Source organism: Strigops habroptila, chromosome 7, assembly GCF_004027225.2.
Source record: "Strigops habroptila isolate Jane chromosome 7, bStrHab1.2.pri, whole genome shotgun sequence".
Taxonomy (NCBI): domain Eukaryota; kingdom Metazoa; phylum Chordata; class Aves; order Psittaciformes; family Psittacidae; genus Strigops; species Strigops habroptila.
In genome coordinates this window covers 13,245,789-13,268,400 of record NC_044283.2, presented here as the reverse complement: position 1 = coordinate 13,268,400, position 22,612 = coordinate 13,245,789, and the positions used below count along the sequence as shown (strand labels likewise).

Below are 22,612 nucleotides of genomic sequence, written 5' to 3'. Positions count from 1 at the left end.
TTGGCAGAGAAATCTCGCATGAGGATTAGGTAGAGAGAGATGAGCCAGCAGAGAGGTCAGTGCAGGCTGTGTTTACTCCCTGGAAACTCTCAGGCTCTGATTCCTGGAAGCCTGCTGCTGCAAGGAGAAGGGTAGGGCCGAACCAACCCTCTCCCAGATGCTTGTTCCGGTCTAAGAATGTTTATAATCAGGTCCCAATAATCAGGCAGATCCAGACTGGCTTTTGTGGCGGGTTGATCCCAGATGGATGCTGGCGCCCACCGAAGCCACTCTGTCACTCACTTCCTCAGATGGACAGGGGAGAGGAAATATAATGAAAGGCTCATGGGTCAAGATAAGGACAGGGAGAGATCACTCACCAGTTACTGTCACAGGCAAAACAGACTCAACTTCAGAAAATTAGTTTCATTTATTACAAATCAAATCAGAGCAGGACCATGAGAAATAAAAACTAAATCTTAAAACACCTTCCCTCCACCCCTCCCATCTTCCCAGGCTCAATTTCACTTCCAATTTTCAATCCCTCCTTCCCCCAGTGGCACAAGGGAACAGAAATGGAGCTTGTAGTCAGTTCATCACACGTTGTCTCTGCCACTCCTGTCTCCTCAGGGGAGGACTCCTCACATTCTTCCCCTGCTCCACGGTGGGGTCCCTCCCACAGGAGGCAGTCCTTCATGAACTTCTTCAACATGAGTCCTTCCCAAAGGCTGCAGTTCTTCATGAACTGCTCCAGTGTGGGTCACTTCCATGGGGTTCAGTCCTTTCGGAACAGACGGCTCCAGTGTGGGTCCCCCACGGGATCACCAGTCCTGCAGCAAACCTGCGCCAGTGTGGGCTCCTTTCTCCATGGGGCCACAGGTCCTGCCAGGAGCCTGCTCCAGCATGGGCTTCCCACGGGGTCACAGCCTCTTTCCACAGAGCTGCAGACCTGTATCACCGTCACTGCAAAGGCAGCAGGGATTTACAGGCATCATATTATTATTTGTCTTTAAATTCTGAGTCTGTTAGCAAAATCATGCTTGTTTCTGTGATCTGCTGTCTGCTAATAGGCCTCTTCATTCCATCTCCTCTGAAATCTTCCTTGTCTGGGGTCTGGGGTCTCAGTGGAGATGGCGGTGACTGAGAATATGTTTCCAGTAAAGAAGATCTAACTGTAGATGCAGATGAAGAATTGTCCTTCTCCCTGTATGTTTCATTTGGACTTGACCCAAAGTATCATTTTGCCTTTCACCAGAAAGAATAAAGGAAGAGAATATTTCATAGCAACTCCTCTGATCTATCCATCTGCTGACAACTGAACAAAAGGATGAGCCTGCATCCTTCAAGATACACACCAAAGGCAGGCTAGGAAATTAATGTCTTGAGAATGAGTTTTGGCCCACACTGCTGAGAAATATTCTTATTCATGGGCAAATGTCTGTAGTTTATAAACTGGATTTTGGCTAACTAGAAATAAAATTTTCTCTCTACGGTCCCGCAAAGTCTAATAACCAATACATTATTGGGAAATTTCATAGCTGCCTTCCTGTTCCTTGTGCATTTGGATCTACAGATGTACCAAAATTACAAAAAGTAGTTCACACTTTAAATGTGGCTGAACAAGACAGATATTGTTTAGGATGCATCTGGTCTTGGATGAACAATAACCCACTTCCAAGAGATACCTATTTTACTAGACTGAATGTGACTTCAGTATTAATTTTAATTGGTTGGTTCAGTCTCAGTTTCTTAAATGGCTGCACATCATTTGATGTTTTCATTTATTTACTTCATGTCTTCACTCTTATTTTGCTTTATCAACTCCCAGGGTAAACCTGAGGTCTCAAGACATAGCAGGTCAACATGCTATACCATGCATTATAATTTGTCACTTGACTTCCACATGCTAGTATTTCACATGTCACTCATGCTGTATGTGCACCTGAACCCATTATGCTTGATTATAAATTGCTGGTTGATAGAAAATTATATTCACAGGCATTTACTGAGCATAATTACTCAGCAGGAGCTATCAACCTGAATCAATTATCCATGGTAAAAGCATATTTCCCCCAGGATATTTAGAAAGGGTGGGAGTAAATGTCGTGTCAGTGGTACAAGAAGACATCTGTGCTACTTGGGGATACTTCCTCCAAAATTTTACTTTTCACATTCAAGTGTAATACAGAATAACTTTAGTCTGTGTCTCAGTCATTTAAATTTAAATGGAGTTAAAACAGAGTTATTTGAATGACTACATGGTAATCTACTGAGCTATCAAAACACATACATCACAGTGTATTAAGAAAACAGACCTGAGGTTATGAATGTTTCTGTCAAAGCAGTCAGCACCAAGAGTACATGTTTGCGGTCAAAGACAGACCGAGTTAAATATTGGTTAGGCGCATAACAACTCCTACCGCAAAGGGTGTACACAAGATTTTCAAAAGTATCTGAAATAAATGGGAATTAGACAACAAAGTATTTTTCAAGATACAGCCCAAGTCATGCAGAAAAGCTATTGCTGGCAAACCCAAAGCCTGAATATGCTACAGGCACGCCTGCACGGATGAACAGGCAATTGCACCCCTGTGCTCCTCAGTGACTTCATTACCCAGCTCCTGGCAGTGTTCAGCAGTGTGTGCTATGTTCCAGGCTGATGGGACCATTCAATTTCTGTATGCCTGAACAGTGTGGGTGTAAATTAACTCTAATCCAGAAGTAAATTGGCTCTGCTAAACAGTGCAGTGTGCAGTGAGCTTATACAGCTGCTAGACAGGAAGGGCCTTGAATCTGAGGTTCAGAGACGAAAGGTATAATTGTTTTTCTAAAGGTACAACAAGACCATATTCCTTTAAACTAATCAATTTAAAAATCATTTGTTTAGCTTAAGCTCCTTTAGTAATCAGTGAGGAGAGACTTGTATCTCCCAAGGTTGATCTGTGACACATGTAATTAGATAACTTAGACTGATACTAATTAACCTATGTTAGTGCCTCTATTTATCCTTTAGAGAGCGCTTGAACTAATCTTTCAGTTGTCTACAGTTAACAGACATAAAATCCAGCCTACAGTTGTGGGCTCAGCTCATCTCTGCAAAACTAAATGCTTGCCTGCCAGTCCAACAGGCACAGGTCATCTGTGGTCTGCTGTTGCACACACCTGCTCTGCGTGTCAGGTAGTCAAGGACATCTCGTACAGCACCAAACACCACTTGCAGGGCAACTGCATTTAAGCCATATGTACCTAGCCATGGGGCAGGAGGCCAAGAACAAGAGGTTATAAGTGTAAACATTATCAAGGAAGAACTAAAGACTCGTGACATCCACACTTGCTAGTGATTTGATGAGGTTAATAGTTGTACCCAGGTCTTCCAAAATACATAGCTGCTACTACGCAGTACTACTACTACACACCTGCTACTACACAGTAGCACTGTGTTCCATTTAAAGCTGCTCTGCTCACGTTGATTCTCTACACACTCTAGAGCAAGGGGAAATTATCTGAGCTTACAGACTAATTTTCAGTTTGGAGTTGTGTGACTCAGCATTGACGTTGCTGAGTGATGAGTGTTGACTCTGTTCCAGTCAGCCCTTAAGTCTGCCCTGGTCTGCCCCTAGCTTCCTCTGGCACAGAGCAAGATTGTGCCTTCTTTGTTTACTTGGAAATGCTTAGCAAATTCATGCACTTTTCATTGATTTCTATTTTCCTGAAAGCACTACTGAGATCACTCTGTGCACAAGCTGAAGGAAAGCCCATTATTAACTCTGCCATGGTTACTGCTCCTCTGTTAGGTGTAAAAAGGTTTTTTAATAAAAAAGAACATTAGCTATATACAGCTGTCTTTTGTGATAGTTTTAATTATGTATATAATTAGTCAGTTTAATTAATTAGATTGCCATAGTTGGGGATTCTTTTGAATCCTTCCTCATTTTTCAAGTGTTTAACTCTCCTTCTTCTGTTTCTACTCCTTTTTATTCTTTATCCTTCATTTTCCACCTTATTGTTGTTTTCTGTCTATTTTTTAAAGGCAGGATATAGGCAAACTTCCATACTTCTCAGTTGTTAGCATGGTTCCTGGCATAATTTTTCTCAGGCCAAAATCACTCTCTGAAGCAATTCCCTTCACATTTCAGAGGTTAGCATAGACCAAAGGCTGCCTATAGGCAGCTGGAATACAGCAGCTCTGGTTTGAAGGTTAGAGAGTTTAGCCATAAGGATGCAAGCTAGTCTGTGCCAGCTTCCAGGCTTTAATCCCTGCACCATTTTTACCTTGTATGAACGTAAGCAATGCCTAAAATACAGAAATCATGTTTCCATGCAGCACTTTATTTGCTTCCTGTCATGAGAGTCCTCCTGGATACCACTGGGGAATGGGAAGTGGATAGTTTTGCAGATGTTCAGGTTACCAGGTAACTTAATCTTGTGCAGGATTATTATATCAATTAGTTCTAATATATGTGGCTATGAAATTAGAGAACTTCTTTTCAAATTGGGGAATTTTGCAGAATTTGGCCAGCAGCTTATCTCTGCTTGCATGTCCTAACCATATGCCAGCTCCTCACCCTGCACCCCAGTTTCCTTGGGAAGCAAACCTGAGCATGAAACAGCAAGATGGGATTTGCAGCTCACACCAATAGGATGTGGACAATCCAGGAGTATTGTATCCAGGAGTTATTTTTTGTTAGCATGTTTCCTTAAGATTTACACTGAGAAAAGGTTAGTAGTCTCTTCTTTATGGATGGAAGTGTAAAATAAGCAAATTTCCTGTACTTCTGATCAACTCATTAGCTTATTTTTGCTAAGTTTTTTAAAAAAGAAAACAAATATAGGTATTTTCACTCTTTTCTGATATATTTGGTGGGTATTTTGTTTTGAAAAGCAAAAATACTCTTCCTAAATCTGTTTATTCAGTTAAAAGTAATCTGCTCTGGATCCTTTGCTTACTTCTTTATTTTACCCTTTCACTAAAAATGTAGTTAAATGAAAGCATGGCAGGTAAGAACTAGTAAGCAGAATCATGGTGTTAGACATAAGAGAAAGAGTAACACTCATTTACAATTGTAAAATACTGTCAGCTTCTTCAATTGTCACAAAAAGAGATCACAGCCAGAACCAATTTATAAGACAAACCTTTAAAAATTGCAGACAAAAAATTATTAAGTATCCATGTATCAAACTCCGTTTGTATTCCCCACAGTGGCAGCCAGATGACAAGCCAAGCTGCTTATTTTCCCAGGAATCATGATCAGTTATCAACATTTCCACAATCATTGCCTCCAATTGATGATAAAATGATGGCAAAAAAATGAAAGAAGAAAGTTTTCAAAGTGTAGTACTCATTATTTTTGAACAGACTTGTGCATACTGCAGGACCTACACACTATTGCCAAAGAATTGCACTGATTTCGTAGTATGTGAGCTTTTCCTGATGCTCATGAGCTCCTACAAAGCTTAAATATGGGATTTTGCAAAGGATAAGATTTTGCATGAGCTTAAGGAAGTGACTCTCTTTTTCTGGCTAAAGCATGAAAGATTGTGGGTGTCGTGAACATTTTCACTCTGTGCCAAATGAAGTGAACAGAGTCTTTTCATGGCTGCTGGGTGAGATGATCCAGAAAATGGGCTGGCATGACCAACATTGCTAGTTTACACCTGTCTACCACCTACTCAACACCAAACAGCCATTGTTTAAGTCAGAGAGGTAAACCAAAACTTAAGACTTCTCATGATGCTTATACTGATATGTAAAATTCAAGCTATGCAGTAGCTTTCTGTTTATACTTTCTATCACACGCCAGGTAACCAATACCAAGAGTGATGCTGTTCTTTGAGGTGGCAGTGTGAGTCCTTTGGGTCTTCACAGTCCTAATTCCCCATTTCATTCAGGCCTGTGAGGCATACAGAACTACTTATAGGCACAAAGCTCTCAGCTTCCATCGTTCTCAGCAGCAGCTGCCTCAATATCACATTCTAGACGTGCAACTAGAAGCAAAATCCCACAATACTTGGCACGTTCCTGCCCATTGCATCCTTTGCCTAATTAAGTGCTGCAAGGACAAGCCTGTAACATGCTCTGTCACCAGTTTATCCAGAAAAATCTCCTGTGGGCATGGATTTGATAAGAATCGAAGGTATCATCAGTCCAGACATGGCTTCAATTTTCTTTTTATTTCTATTTCTTAGCCACAACTTATCCAGCTCAGATTTATTACTAGAGCTCCAAACCATGTGACATTTGTGTACAAATATAATTCCCCCTCAGCTTAACCCCACTATATTCTTTGTACTTGTCAAGAGAGAAGCTGAGGCACGGAAAAGGGATGTAATTTGTCCAGAGGGTGACAGAGGTAGAAACAGAATCAGAATCTCCTGATTCTTAGTCCAATTCTGCAGTCCCAGGTACTTAGGTATTAGCATGCCCATAATAGCCCCTTACAGAGAAGTCCTTAATGCTATTTTAGTCACTGAATAAAGTGATTGATAAATTATTAAATAGCTAACTAATAGTTATTTTTTTACTACATCATTAGATTAATAACCTATTGCTTACTTTAATAGCTTGTAAATATGGGTAGTGAATCTAGATACGGAAACAGTAAATGTCTGAAAAGGAAATACAATGAAGCATTACTAAGACAATATATTTCTTTAGACTTCCAAACCTCCATAATGTAATTATGTTTCAACAATAGATCTGGGAAGTAGAAACAGGATAAAAGAAAATAATGGAAATTAATTAACAGAAACCACCTCTGTAGAGAGTGGGAAATTTGAGGCTGGTCAGTGGTATCTTTTGAACTCAGCATGGGCTCCATTTCTTTGCTTTTTCCACTGTCCTCCTTACATGCTGCCTTTGTGCCAGTGCAAGTGTTAAAATGGGTATTTTCCTGCTTTATGCTGTTATTGAGAGTTCTTATTTTCCCATTCATTTTAGCAGTGCATTAAATGCCTTCTTTTTCAGCATTTTATGAACCGAGTAAATAAACTCAGAGAGAAAACACTTGCATGTCTTAGGCCAACACAATGATTCCTCAGATCTCCATCGAGCCAAAACTTGTCTTACTCCACTATTTAGCAGTATGAACAGGTTTGCGATCCACAATTTGCAACATCAGTCTCTAAGCACTGTAGCTTTTTCTCTTGAGGCCTATAAATACTTCAGTCTTGTAAAGGCCAGTAGCTCAGACCCTAATCTGTTTCGAGACTTTTTCTCGTTAAATTACTTTCCTATTAATCCCTTTCTGAAGACCACATTAAAAAAAAAAATAAATGCCATGACATTTGCTGTCCTATATTCATTGGTGCCAAGACAGCTGCAACAGTAACTTCTGTGTCCCATTCAGTTGTGCAGAAGTTATATATTGTAATTTTCTTAGAGTTCTTTGGTGAAAATCCAATCTTGATGCTGTGTCAACATTCATTTGAATGACCGATTCTAAAGCTGTTTGACTGATGGTTTGACTGGACATGATGGATAAATTTCCCATAAAGAACAGAATTTCTCTAAGCTTGTTTGTCGTGAACATTGGTGAAGATAATGTCTTTTCAACTAGGGTCTCATATTTGTTATCCTATCCTCTAATATCTCAGTCATCCACTGGCCTGTAGACTCAATTATAACCACTGTGTTTCTGGTACACTTGTAAAAATCACCATTAGGGTAAATGCTTTTAGTAATTTGTTCCTCTAAATTGTTGAGGGTTTTTTTCAGTCTAACTTATATCTTTTTATTTAATGTTCCTGTGTTTGTGCTCTTTTAAACTCAGCCTTTATGGACAGTGTTTTCATTATTTTTACTTTAGCATCCGTTATTGTCCTGTTTAGAATTTTCATGTCCTTTCACATTCTCTTCTGAGTCTTCAGTGTGGTATCTCCATAGTTTTTATGCCACCTGGAAGTATTTTACCCTTTGAAACTGACCCTTTACATTTCATTCTTGAATGCTTTTCCACTATTGAGTATTTTCTTCATATTCAATGTTACTTGCTAAGTTTTTTTGGAGTATATCATATATACCGTTTATAATCAGTCTAACAACGAACTTCATCCATAGTATTCTCTGGTGCCAAGTCTTGGTCCCTTTTTCAGGAATGCATCAAGAGCTGTTTCTCATTCTGAGAAAGCAAACAGAAAAATTCCTCCAAAAGAGCAGGTGTTCATGTTTTAGAAAAAATTGATCCCTACCTCACAGCTTCCCCATGAATTTTGACACCTTTCTTGAAAGTACTTACATTGTGTCTGTGTTTGGAGGAAAATATTTGTATATCACATGAATCACAGTAAAATCACAGAAGTTGATATCACTGCTGAACAGAAATGCTGAGAAGCTTGATGATAAAACAACTGGTGCCTCTGGGGCTGTTGCCGTTGTCTGGAAAATTATGTCAAAAGAAGACAGCTTTGCAGTCTTCAAACAACATAGGATTGTTGTTGTTGTTCCTTGGAACCACCTAGGAGGCTTTGATAGTGTATGAAGTAATAATAAGAGGAATACCGAATATACTTTCCTCTCATGGTTGTTTTCTCTTTTACTGTTGGAGGTTACTGATAATTTTGTAGGACAGCAGAGGAGAGCGGCTGCTTACTGCCATTGTGTGCCCAGCCAACAACTCATAGTTTAGTCAAGTTACAGTCTGAGCAGAGGTGTTAAAGCCAGAGAAAGCACTCTCCTCTGTCGGCTATTTATGATAGGTTTTAATGGGAGCAGGATTTGACCAAGACCCAGCTGCACATATTTAGGAGGAATCAATCATCAGTGTTTAAAAGAAAGAGCAGCTATAAGTCTTAAGGAGTTAATAGAGATCAAATGGTGAAGGAATCCGTTTTATACACTGGGGTATGTGTCTATCCACAGGACAAGCAATGGCAATAATTCTGATACAGGTATTGGCACATGATAGCTATATCAATATATTTTAACTTTTGGCAGACTAAGAAGACAGCAGGATCAAAGTGGACAGACTTCCAGCATGGACAGCAGAGCATCCCTTCAGAGCCATGAGAAACTCCAAGATGGACGTAACAACAATTTACTGGGACACGGCTGCACAAGAGGCTGCAGCAGCTAGTGAGCTACAGTCCCACACATGTTTCGGCCCTGGCAAGGCGAGGAAAGGTCCTCTCTGTGCATGCCTTCTTCTTCACAGCTGGGATCCTGGGACATCTGACTCCTCCAAAAGCAGGATCCCCAGCCAAAGACAAAGCCACAGAGCACACTGGCCGAGACTTTCCACATACGTCCTCACTCTTCTTTTGACTCTGCCACTAGAAAAATTACCATCAGCAGCAAAATACAGTTTTATAAGTAAGAGTGACTTTCCTTTTCAAAATCCTGGAAGAAAACTTGAAACAATTCATTAGGCAGCCTCTCAAAGATTGCCAAGTTTCTGGCTACTCACAAGAGACAAAGTTCTATGTGGGCCAGCTTTATCTTGAAGGCTTTAAGTTGTCCTCTCTGTCTCCATTAATTAAAATGGAATTTTGTGAAACTGCTGGATATAGCTGTTTCTGAGCACCTGCTGTTGAGTTTATGACAGAAGTGTATGACATAAATATGTGAATGTAGTGTCAAATAGGCCAAACACTGAATAATTCCATTCAAATAACTGAAGCCCATTGGAAAAGTTGCAGTGTGAATGTATTCACATTGTTCTTTAACACCATGCATTCTGCTTTGTAGTAAAAGATGTGAGTCTGGCCAAGTCAAAGTTTTGCTAGTGACTTTAGTGGATGCAGGATCAGACACATTAGTAGTGTATGTATTTTAACCATGACAAAGAAAGACCTTTTTATTTGCAACAATAAGCTGACTGAGCCAGAGTTTAAAAGCAGCTTAGTAAGGAGAGATAAAAACATTAAGAATTTGCTCAGATCCATAGTTAAGTGTTATAAAATGTGAAGAAGTTACATGTGTCTCTGTTTTCATGGATCTATTCTGGATGAGAACTATCCTGAATAGAAAGAAACATACTTTATCCAAAGTGTTGCTGACATGAAAATCTTTTTTTTTAAACAGCTCTCACAACTACAAACATTTATGGTGTTTTACAACTTGTACATTCCACATTTTGATAATAAATGCATGCTTGTTCTGTCCTACTGTGCTTTCATTTTTAAGGGTTACCATCCATAAGCAAATTTCATTTCAACTTTTTAAAACAAATAAGTTAGGCTTTTGGAAGTGAAAAACATTTTATTTGTAATAATCTATTTTTACTGTATTGTTTCCATCCTATCTTTCGCAAAACAAAGTTCTTTGTAACTGAATCTATTTTAAAATTTGGTTTTACATTATATGTAATTTTTGTCAAAATTTTTCACAAAATACAGATTTTTATTGCTCCATGAAATTATATGGTGTTCCTATCAACAACAGAGCAGTTTACAAAGTACTAAGGTAAAGTTTTTACATGTGTATTGAGCATGGTGTTGGTCTACTTCCTTAATGAGGATCAAGCAAAGGAGCAGAGATTTTTCATGAGAGGACAGATTTCATTGCTCAGAATGAACTATCTATCTCATGTCCATCCTTTCTTATAGTACTTAATATTGGTTTCACTTGGGAAGGAGCAAAGTGGATAACATTTCAAGTAATTTCTGGAAACATCTATTCTTGTTCCAATCAAAATGCATTATGAACTTGGATGTTGAGCCGGATCTTGATCCTGGAAAGAAATAAAAGGTTTTATTTACTTGAGTACCTAAACTGATGGTAATTAATTCACAAGTAAATGCTTGCAGGATCCATGATGTATCAGGTGATATAGATTAGAGTCATGGAGTTTTTGGAAGTAGGGCTAGTAATTTATTAAGGTTTTCCATGTAAAAATTTCTGATTTCGGAAAAAAAGGCAATTGCACATGTGCTTTTTTTCTGCTATTATAGTTGTTCTGAACAAGAAGAGTTATTGTGGGTGATCTTGTACAGCATCAAGCACATAGTATGGAACTGTACTAGCACCTTAATTCAGGCTGGGAAGGCATTTTTGAAGTCAATGTCTCAACCTTACGGCTCTACTGCATTTTGTTCATACTGTAGCACCCAAATCAGATTCTTTTTGGATGATGTAAACCCAGAAGATGTGCTCCAAGAGAGCACTTGATGCCATCCTTCCAGCTATGGGCCTGCAGACCACAGGAACTGGTGAGATAATACCTGAAATTAAACTTCCCCAAATGTGCCTCATGTGGATCTCAGGTCTGCATCGCCAACTGCTCTGCTTTGCAGAGCCCCTCCTGTTGGGCTGCGCTGCCTGCTACTGCACATGCACCCACAGAGAAGCCTGGGTTTATAGAACATAATGTTTATGGAATGAAGGATCCACAATCTTTAGAGTGTAAGAAGTTCACCAGTGACTGTATTAAAAATTTGTGGAGTTTTCTGCAGATAGAGTTTAATTAGCAGCAGGATTCTATCAAACATTTGCAGTTTGATCTGGCTGGCTGCTGGGTGTCTTTGCCAATCCTTTTCTAAGCTGGTTTTGAAAGAAGCCTGGCTATTCCACAAATGTCATCTACTTAAATATATTTGCACTGAGTATTGTGCATGAATGCAAGCTCACTCAGACACTTTAATTTCATGCTTGTTGTCACACAATTGTTTCTCAAACAACTCTACTATCTACAGAAAAAAGAAATCATAGCACCAATCAGCTTCATCCAGAGTACATGGCACTTCCACTGACTGCAAGACGAACCTTATGCTGCATATTATTATTTTTGTCTACTTATTACACAGATCAGAGAATACCCTGAGCTGTACTACGGAGACCCAAGGTAGAATCATAACATCACAGAATCATAGAAGAGTTTGGGTTGGAAGGGACCTTTAAAGGTCATGTAGTCCAATGCCGCTGCAACGAGCAAAGACATCACAGACTCACAGAATGGTTTGGCTTGAAGGGACCTTAAAGAACATCTAGTTCCAACCCCCCTGCCATGGGCAGGGACACCTTCTACTAGACCAGGTTGCTCAAAGCCACATCCAACCTGGCCTTGAACACTTCTAGGAATGGACCATCCACAGCTTCTTGGGGTTGTGAGTGCCAATGCCCCACCACCCTCACAGTAAAGAATTTCTTCCTTTTATATAATCTAGGTCTCCCCTCTTTCATTTTAACCATTCCCCCTTGTCCTATCACTACTTGCTCTTATAAAAAGTCTCTCTGCAGCTTTCTTGTAGGACATCTTTACAGGTCTAAAGGAAGCTGATCTAAGGTCTCCCCAGAGCCTTCTCCAGGCTGAACAAGACCAACTCTCTCAGTCTGTCTCCATAGGAGAGGTGCTCCAACCCTCTGATCATCTTCATGGCCCCCCTCTGGACTTGATTCAACAGATCCACATCCTACTTGTGTTGGGAGCCCCAGAACTGAATGCAGTACTGCAGGTGGGGTCTCACAAGAGCAAAGGAGAATCACCTCACTTGACCTGCCGGCCATGGTCCTTTTGATGCAGTCCACGATATGGTTGGCTTTATGGGCTGCATCTTCAACTTGACCAAGTTGCTCAGAGCCCCATCCAACCTGACCTTGAATGTTCAGGTTGTGTCACCTACAACCTATCCAGGCAACCTATAATCTTAGTTCATCTTTTCTTTTGACCAACATAGCTGTAAGGAACTGGCCCTCATAATGGTGCAGAAGAAGAAGAGAGGTCATATTGTATACTATGTGCTTTGTGAGGACACAAGTATATGGGAAAAGCCACACAGCCTGAGAGTAAGCTTGAGAAGTGCTTGGCTGGGCCTTGTCTCCTCTAGCTTTAGACATAAGTGTCCACATATGCAGCTGTTAGTCAGATCCGGGTTCAAAAACAAGGGGGAAAGAGGCGGCAAAGAGAATGTGGTGCACTTGCTCTGTCTTGATTATCTCTTTTAGCAGATGGCTCTCTGTGTAGCTCTGCCACCATGGAGGCAGTGTATGTCAGTGTACACAGCTCAGATGTGGACATGTACATTGTGCAGTGACATTTAGTCAGATGAAACTAGTTTGTGATGGCACAGACAATTTGTGGAGATCCAGTCTAATTATTATGAAAAAATGCGAACATTTCCGATCACTTCAATATGAGTGAGAGCAGTTTAAATAGTTTTTATCCTTACGTGCAAAAGCGATATTAGAGCACTGAGAAATCACACAAAAATATTCTCTTGCAATGAATACTGCCTTGCTTTCTAGCAGAAGTGAAAGGAGGGAAGGCAACCTAAATAAGATGTAGAAGGTTTTTACAAAATACTCAGTGAGATGGAGAGGGAAAACAAAGCGGAGCAGTCATAAAACCAAAAGAAACTCCTTGGGACTCATTTATCCTATACAGCCTTATTGCCTTGCACAAACAGCCAGTGGTCTTAACTCCCAAAGCCTCATCTGGTTTCTCCAAGTCATTTCAGGGGTAAAATATTCTTTCTCATTTCAGTTCCAGGGAAGAGGGAAGGAAGTCTAACACAGCTGGAAAAGCAGTTTGCTGCTACAACATTTTATTGCAATGCCACTTGCTCTGCGGTGTTACAGTTCTGATCACATATGCACACTCCCACTGCATCACTCTATGTTTAACTCTGCCAGATTTACCTTCTGTTCAGTTTGCTCCTTCTACATTGGTATTAAATATTGGCACTGTACTGTAAATGTTTAATTACCAACTGTCATAAAATACAAATGTCTCCTTTCATCTGTGGTCTTGACAAAAATGATTAATGAAATATTTCCAGAGGTTTTTCCTGTAGATTTGGGGTGGGGGTCGATGGGTGGGAGGATTGGTAATAGATCTTCACACACTATTCAAAATGACATCAAAGTACATAATAGAGGAAGTGCTAGGCACCAATCCACCCTTACATTCCATTCTTTCAGATGTTTTAGAAGTTTCTGCTCACAGAAATCTGTGATCACAATTTCAAAGTGATTTCTGACAGTTTAAACTAAACACAAATATTGGCGCATTGGGATGTACTGAGGAACTGTGGTTGGCTGAATAAAATCCACGTCATTTTTCTGTTTTCCAGTTGGGTAGCTATGCCAATACTTTTGCTGTGAAAAAGGTGCCTGCCAACATAGGAGCAGCTTAAAGGGTTTGGACAGGTACGTTTACAGTTTTTGTGGGAGCTGGAAAGCAAGGAGATATTCAAAGTGCCTTTAATTAAAAAAAAACAGGTATCTTCTTGACCTTCCACTGCTCTAACACCTCCCTCAAGATCAGACCTGGAACAAACCACTGTTCTGCAAATAATCCTCCTTATTTTTATAATGGCCCAGATTTCATCTGTGTTCACCTATGCAGGATCGAAACAAGAAGCGAGTGAATGCAAGAGTCACTTCCCTGCAGTGCTGTGCTGAATGGACTCTGCCTTCTGGTGCAGGAAAAGGAACAACAACTTACAGCAGCTGCTGGAGCCAAAGTCATCAGCCGTGCTTGGAAAAGCAGGAATTACTTTTTCCTACACAGCAGTTGCAGTTCAGTCCCTTTGCACATGCTGCCAACAGGCCCTGCAGTAAATTTTGAATGAGGAATAATGGTAAAGCTTTTATAAATCTTTCCAATGCCACGCAAAAACCTCCATGATAGATTGGTGTGATTTTAGAACAGCTTTTCAATTCTTCTGGAGAGCATACTAGTAGTTGCATATCAGTAGCCAAATAACTAATTCCTTATGCGCATTGTGCTTAAACACCTTAGCTTCTATCAGAGTAGTAACTTCTGTTTATCTGCATCCTAATGACTGGATCAACTACTCTCTGGTCAGCAGGAAAAAATATTTAGATATTTTTAGCATTCATTTACCAATGCAAATTGACTTGCTATAATTGTATTTGTGAGGAAACACACAGCACAATCAGGACCTTAATAATGACTGACATTAGCTATGCTCGATATATCAATGAACTTGGCTCAGAGTCACAAACACCCTTTTTTTTGTAATTTTTAATTGGAAAGGAGGAATATATCTAATCAATTAAGCTATTTTTTACAAAATAGTCAAACAATCCTCATGAGTCCTCCCAGAGACTCAAAATCATAACGTTAAGGCAGAGACCTTTGTTGTTCAATATTCGGGGTTTTTCTTTAAGTCCGTTCTAAACAATGAAGTAAGAATATCTAAGGCTCTGTAGCTTTCAATACCCATTATGAGAAATAAAACTGAGAACAATCCTAAAATGCGAGTCCTTCTAAAATGTATGCACACGAATAAAGACTTATGTAAAATCAGTGCCCTTTGAGTGGAATTTGATTTTGTCATAGACACTTTCATGGGCAAAGATATGTTAAAACTAGTGCTGTGGAGAATTTTTTTCATCTTACCTTTTCAGTGTTTTGATGTGTGCTATATTATATCCCTGAAATTTTCCCACAGTGATTATTTCATACTTGAGAAACCCCTCTTGGAAGAGTACCATACAATTTAATTAGTAGTTATAACTTTTCTATACAATTCTATAGTGAGGATAACGTTCTCCAGTCAATGTGTTAAGTTACTCGGGCAATTTTGGTGTGGTTGATTAGTAATGAGAGAATGCTTTAAGTCTTGAGCCCTATCATGATGAAAACTATATCCACACATTAAGGTAAGCCAGACACTACTGCAGGGAATTTACAGTTTGAGCTTGCTTTATAAGATGTAACTTGAAGCCAGAGATAAACTGGAGAAAGTGATCAGGGAAGCAGGTAACGGTGAAATCAGCTTATTCAATATAATGAGCAACCATATAATGGAGATTTATGGATTTATTCTGCATTAAATTTTATGCAACTTCTCCTTTAAAAATGTGAATTTTCCACTTACATTTGAAAGCTCAGGCTATATAATCTTGGAGAGTAGGGAAAGGGCCAAGGGAGTGGAGCGGAGGCAGAGCCAGTGCCATCATCAGTGTCTTGTCCTCTGCCCATCTTAGGCCAGTTAGAGCACAAGAGGCTAGGTTCTCCGAGTGAAAGATTTCTCTCTGCAGCTGCAGAATCAAAACCAAGAGAGCTGTGAAGGATTGAAATGAAGAAGTATGCAAAGTGGATGACAGCTGTCATCATAGCTGGCTTGTTGCTTCTGCACCTCCTCGCAAGAACCAGCACAGTTCCCTATAAATCCTGCCTTTACCATGTTACGGCAGGGGCATTCACTCCACCAGGCTGTAGAGTGCAAACATCCACGTGCAAACACTGCAACAGAGAAAATGATCCCTGCTGAACAACATTCTGACTGACACAGATCAGTCACTGCCCTCCCAAATTCTTGCCAAATATCACCCACAGGCATGCCTCTTCACCTCCTTCTCCCACCAACGGACCTGTCAGAAAAAAGAGCCAGTTTTCCACCTACACTGCTACTGTTGAGTTACAAGCTCCAGGAATTAAAGGTCTTGGAAATGCTTAAAGCCTGCTGAAACCCCTCCAAATCCACTGGTCAGAGTGGTTCAGAGGGCTTTCTTGTAGCTAGAATTCCTCTTACCGCAGTTACCAGGCTTAATGTTACCTCATAGAAGCCTTCCAGTATCTGAAGGGGGTCTATAAGGATGCTGAGGAAGGACTCTTCCTTAGGGACTGTAGTGGTAGGACAAGGGGTAATGGGTTAAAACTTAAACAGGAGAAGTTTAGATTAGATATAAGGAAGAAGTTCTTTACAGTGAGGGTGGTGAAGCACTGGAATGGGTTGCCCAGGGAGGTTGTGGATGCTCCATCCCTGGCGGTGTTCAAGGCCAGGTTGGACAGAGCCTTGGACCACGTGGTTTAGGGCAAGGTGTCCCTGCCCATGGCAGGGGGGTTGGAACTAGATGATCTTAAGGTCCTTTCCAACCCTTACTATTCTATGATTCTATTCTATGATTCTATGATTTTTCAGAGAGGTACTCATTAATACTGAACAACTAATAAAAAAGAAAAAACATTAAATAGAGCAAGACAACCAGTAAAGCAGCATGTATTTTAAAGAGATTTCTGAAATATGTTTTTGCCATCTTATAGGCACAGCTATTTGAATAAGCCATATAGCTTTTTTGTAAATGAGAGGCATAATCACTCAATCTGGGCAGACAAATGCCCCTAAATGTGTATAACTGATAGTGTGCTCTCATATTATAGCAGTAACTTTCATTACCATATTCTCATTATTTTCTTCAAGACAAAGTATCTGCTAAAACTTGTAGTAGAGATATTGAATCCTACAGTCAGACTATGAGAACTGTATTTAAAAAAAATTACTATTTCATACTTCCAGTCTTTAATTTCATTCCATTTATTTTTTCTTCTGTTTTGAAGAGGAATATGACCACACAACTAGTCTTTTCTGGATCCTTCCTTGCTTCATATTATCCTCACTCTTATTCATCTCCTTTTTAAACACACAAACATTCCCCTGGCAACACACAAAACAAACACCCTCCTCTGTTTTCCCCTCAGGGTTTTCAAGCTTTCCACACAAATGAAACTCTCTGTGTCTCTAAGACATTGTGCTGTCCCTTGCTGGAAAAACTTTGTGAACTGCATTGATTGTTTACAATTACCTCACCAGGACTTTCAGTCATGAATATGAGGCTGCCTTAACATTTTTAAGATGCATGAACTTCTAGAATTTCATACCATCATGTTTAATACTACTTTTCTTGGCAAAAGGTCTTTTAAGGAGTTCAAGATTTTTTCTTCTTTGAGTATCAGTATACATTGAGCATCTACGTACACAACAAAGCACTGGGCTATTTTATTGCATGGTTTTAGCATATTTGTTCTACAGCAATTCATATAACTCCCTGAGCTTGATCCTTCCAACCTTGATGTATGTCAACACTGATTTTCACCTTCCACCCTGTTGTACTGCCATCACATGTTGGTAGGACCAAGATTATTGATTTACTGAGCCAGTATCTATACCAGGGACATATCACTGCTTTTCTTGAAGAGCATACATATGTATGAACAGATTAATGGACTGGTTTTTTTCTCCTTGAAGAAAAAGGGGTATTTATTTTATTTGTACTAGCTGAGAATAAAAATTAAGCCTTTTCCATTTAGCACACTTCAAATAGAAACTTTTCTCGCTTCCCATCAACTCTATAAGTCAGTTCACAAATAAATGTTATATGAGATTTAAAATGTATTACCTGATGAAAATAAGCTTCTATTTTTCTTGAAGACACTTATTCCAAAACTCATTCCATAGAAATGATGCAGCCATTCCTGTGATCTTTTACACTGTGATATGCTCATTACGTGGCATATACATACTAATCTATAAAAGGGTTGGCTGGGAGAGATACTTCTTGGTTCATCTGCCTCATGTTTACCAACAGCTTTGGAATGTATATCCCTTTACAAGTGACAAGTCAAAACATGGACTGGAAAACATGTACAGGAAAATATTTGTAGCATAAACCCCAGATTTTTCCTGTCGGTGGGTTGCTATCACTATCTCAATCTTCCAAGCTAAATAATGTGCTTAAATATGAGATATAATGCAGCCACATCTGCAAGTGTGTTCTAAAAGAAAGCCTTTCTTGCTTTCTCTCCAGGGATTTGACATCCACAGGTTTCCTGTCAGAAAAGATAGAAATGGATTTAGAGTAGGCTGGAGAGAAGGGAGTGCTTCTAGGAAACAGAAAAACACTCTGGCCCAGTATTTGGAGTCTGATAATATTTTCTTGTTCAGTCAAGTCCTGTGTCTTCCTGATTTAGGGTGCTTTTCTTGACATATCAAGGCAAGACTAGGCATAAACCAAGCACTTAAATGTATTTGTGCTGCTCCAGCCATAATTTATTGCAACCTGGAGGTACTATATTAATAGGGAAAGGAGTTTTTGCAACAAGCTTGTGTGTAATGGATTTTCTCTCCTGCTATCAAGAGCTGCTATAGACAGATAAATTTCAGTCTGTTTCCATCAGAACTTTCTGAAGCTTTTTGAACTTCCCTTCTGCACCTCTCTATTTCTGCCTGCTTTCAATGCCCATGTGTCAAAGCCCCTTTTCCTCTTTCAATAATTTCAGCTTAACTCTGAACTGAGCACCTCTGCTTCCCAACAGGTCTTGTCTTCATGTAAAATCTACTTTTTATTAGATTTAGTGACAGTATTTTTTTGTACTTCAAAGAAAGGTCTCTGTAACCGTAATCGATATCGTTTCTGCCATGGAGATATGAAATCACTTCTTTGACAGTCTTTCCTGGACCCAGGCTTAGCTGGATCTTCTGGATCTTCTTGATCCAGAATTAGGAGGTAGCTCTAATAAGGGACTTTAGTGGCTAAAATATTCAAGTGCTCTAAATTTAGATGCCTGAACCACAGAACCCAGTGAAATCTAGAACCATGTGCCTGTAGCCTACTCCTTTCTTATACTACATAAGGAGACCTCAGGGTACTTCATGGGAGACCTCATAGGCACCTCAGGGACCTGAGCAGCTGTGTCAGACATACAGAGCTCACCAGTAAAATGCCATAAGCACTGGGGTATATCTAAAAGTCCTACCTGTCTTGAGGCAGTGGGGCTTTCACCTAGCTCAGATCTACAGCTGTCCTAGGGATAGCATACTGCTAGACCAGCAATACCTGTGACAGCTCAACACTGAGAAAATTCATCTAGAAAACAGAAGAATTGAGTTTTTAACTTTCCACAGCCCAAGGAGCATGAAATATGTCCTTCCAGGGGATTGGCCAGAGAGTAGAAAAGAACATATCGCACTTTTTTCCAGTCTCTGAAGAATTCAAGATTAACATGACCATCTTACAAATCTGCAACTAGGGAGAAAAAGCTATGAAAGAAAACATTATATTATATAGAGGACTGTAAAGAAGAGTGCAATCCATGCTGTACACTCAACAAAAAATTTAAAAAAAATCTATAAATACATGCTGTTCAAATTCCACATCTATATTACTTGCTCTCAAGATTATCTACAGGACAGAAAGTTCTTGCTTTCTAATCAGTATTCATATGAAAGCGTTCAAACTGTAATTCAGGATCCTGAGAGACTGAAACTCTTCTCAATTCCACCTTTCTAAAATGCGAATGAATTCTATTTCAGTGTTAGCTTTGATGTATTTCAGGCATATATTTTTTTCCCACACTGGTTGGGAGAAAATTATTTGCTCCGACAAATCTTAATGTTTGTATTTTTTGGATCTGACTTTCACTATATTGTTTCTTAGATGACAAACATTTCTTTAGGAAAGTCCAACCATTTTATGAAAACATATTTAAAACCATCTAGCTCCTGGTTTTTAAACATACTAGAAATGAGGCTTGCTTTTGAATTTACATTATTCAAAACACAACTACATTGAATGATCCTTTATGCTGCATAAAGAATTTGGTGTTCTTCAAAAGTGAGTGAAGGTGAGAGGAGAAATGTTTCTTTACAACAAAATGCAATTGGCAAAAGCTTTTCATTAACACTCATGCAGAATTCTATTTTGCCAAAAGGACAGAAGTATGCATCACAGGGAAAGATGGGGCACATAAGGCTAAGAAAATTCATTCCATTCAATGCAAAACAAATTGGCAAGTGAACACTATTCAGCCAGCCTGCAACATAGTCCATCAACAACAAAATGTTGATGGAAAAGAGGAAAGAAAGGAATGTACAGTGGGCCCAAAGTAAGGAGCACTATGTCTCTCGTTCTTTCATCAACAAATCATGTTACCTGAAAAGGTTTCTTCAATATAAAGGGTGCAAGGGAAGCTACTAGTCCTGTTATAGATCCATTTCCATTGGAAGATCAAAGCAGCAACATAAAAGCAAGTGATAGCTGAAGTATTTTCTTTTACTTTAAGGTAAAAAGGTAAGAGCTGCTGAATGGAAATCTATCAAAATGTTTTCTTCTGACATGTTGATGGTTATTATCATGACTGATCTTAACCTTGGTAAATAGCTCTCAGTGCTAGGCAAGTGCAGAATGGAGCCTCTCCCCACAATCTGTCTAAAGGAAAGATGGCCAATAATAAAAAAGTGAAGTCTTTTGCTTACTACTAAACATGAACAGATACATAAAAAAGCATCATTTATACTGGCAGTAGGTTTTGGTCCCTTGACTACCACTTAATACTTTCCATAGCTTAATTCTTTCTCTAGTTTTAACCACTCATTATTAATATTCTACCCAAGTCTGGTGTATGGCTCAAGTTGATTTATTTTAAAGAGAATTTTAGCTTTCCCTATTCCCCCCTTTATGAGAATGAGGATAGAGAGGTATATTTCGCTTTACTCAGCTTTAATGAATTTGTCATCATCTCTACCACCTTTCTAATCTGCTGTCCACACTTCACTGCAAGCTGATGCAAAGAAATCATCACAGCTCAAAGTCTGTCTTCTCTTCAAAGGCACAGTCAAAATACACAAGGCATCTGAGTACAATCCCAAATTCACGCTGCCTAAAGAATTAGGTAAAATCAAAGCGAAGTGCTCTACAGCCTCAGCCACAAGCAGCTCTCAGGATCCCAGTTTGCCGTATTCCTGTGATAGATTTTCTAGCCAAACAAAACCAGATTACCACCAATAGTCCTGGACAGAAGGGACACAGGTCACAGATATTTGAGAGCTTGATCCTCTCTGTGATAACAAGACCCACCAGTGTGTTACATCAAATTCATTAAAATGCTAAGAAACCTAAAACCAAAATGGTGTTTGATATCAAAAGCTTTTTTGGTACGTGATTCACTCAACACTGAGTGAACCAAGAGAGCTGGACCGGTACTTGTGGAGGAGAAGGAGCATAGGTGGTGGTGGTGAAGCAAAAGAAGAACTGAAAATGCCTAGGCAGAAAAACTGAGTCTGGGAAAAGAGAAATAGAAAACCAAGGAAAGAGGCTACAGTCTGAGATTACGCGAGGAGACTGGGCTGGAGATAAGGGTTGGGACACAGCCAAGAGATGGGCAAGACTGGGAGACTGGGACTGCTGGCAGAGCTCAGGCAGGGAAAGGCAGCACAGATGGAGGAGCCCAGAGATGAGTAAGCGGGAAGGAGCAAAGGCAGGGAGAGACCTTTGATGAAAGTGGGTCTGACAGGGCAGTCAAAGCAAATTCTTGAGGACTGGATGGAAGAGTTGGTGCCCAGTGGGTCGTACTCCCTTTCAGAGACCAGATTTCTCACCGTTCTCAGAGTGTTAGAAAGCGCTGTGAATCCTCCAGAAAAGCACATCTCATCCCTCTCTAGTTCCCATGGAGAAATAAAGGGAAACAAGAGGAAATAGGGCTACTGGGAACAGAGATCTTCCAGACTTGCTGAGGAAACCTCTGCAAATGAGGAACTCAGAGCTCACCAGCTCCCATGAAATAATTTTTCCAAAAACATTATTTCAGGACCAGAAGGTGCATTTTTTCACTTTTAAACAATCAAAGCACTCTCACAGCAGGGGCTTTTGGTGACTCCAAAACTGGAGGGCAGGAAAACTGACACCTATGGACTGCCAGGACTCATGGAGGAGGGGAACAGGCTGGCAGGAAAGGCTGCCCCTGGCATTTCATGGAGATAGTCTCTTGGAACCTGCGGATTTCTGCAAATCTTCATTATCTCACAGAACATGCTCTCTTGAAAAATTTCTACTAACTCAAAATAACAAGGGAATTCTGATTGTTTGGCTTTTTCACAGAGCTAGAGATTTACACACAAAAATATTATTTAGAGATGCTTATGGAAAAACAGGAATAAGTCAGAGAGTGCCAGA

The 22,612-nt window shown here is 39.8% G+C and overlaps 1 protein-coding gene across 3 annotated transcripts in view; it reads left to right on the top strand.

Moving 5' to 3' along the window:
* STK32B (serine/threonine kinase 32B) overlaps positions 1 to 10,077 on the top strand; it is a 159,403-nt gene extending 149,326 nt beyond the window's left edge. For all 3 annotated transcript variants that reach the window (XM_030492853.2, XM_030492852.2, XM_030492854.1), the window contains one exon: positions 8,912 to 10,077. In XM_030492853.2, the coding sequence (XP_030348713.1) occupies positions 8,912 to 9,050 (139 nt within the window). In that variant the 3' untranslated portion in view covers positions 9,051 to 10,077. The remainder of the gene's footprint in view (positions 1 to 8,911) is intronic.
* The last annotated feature ends 12,535 nt before the right edge of the window (positions 10,078 to 22,612 follow it).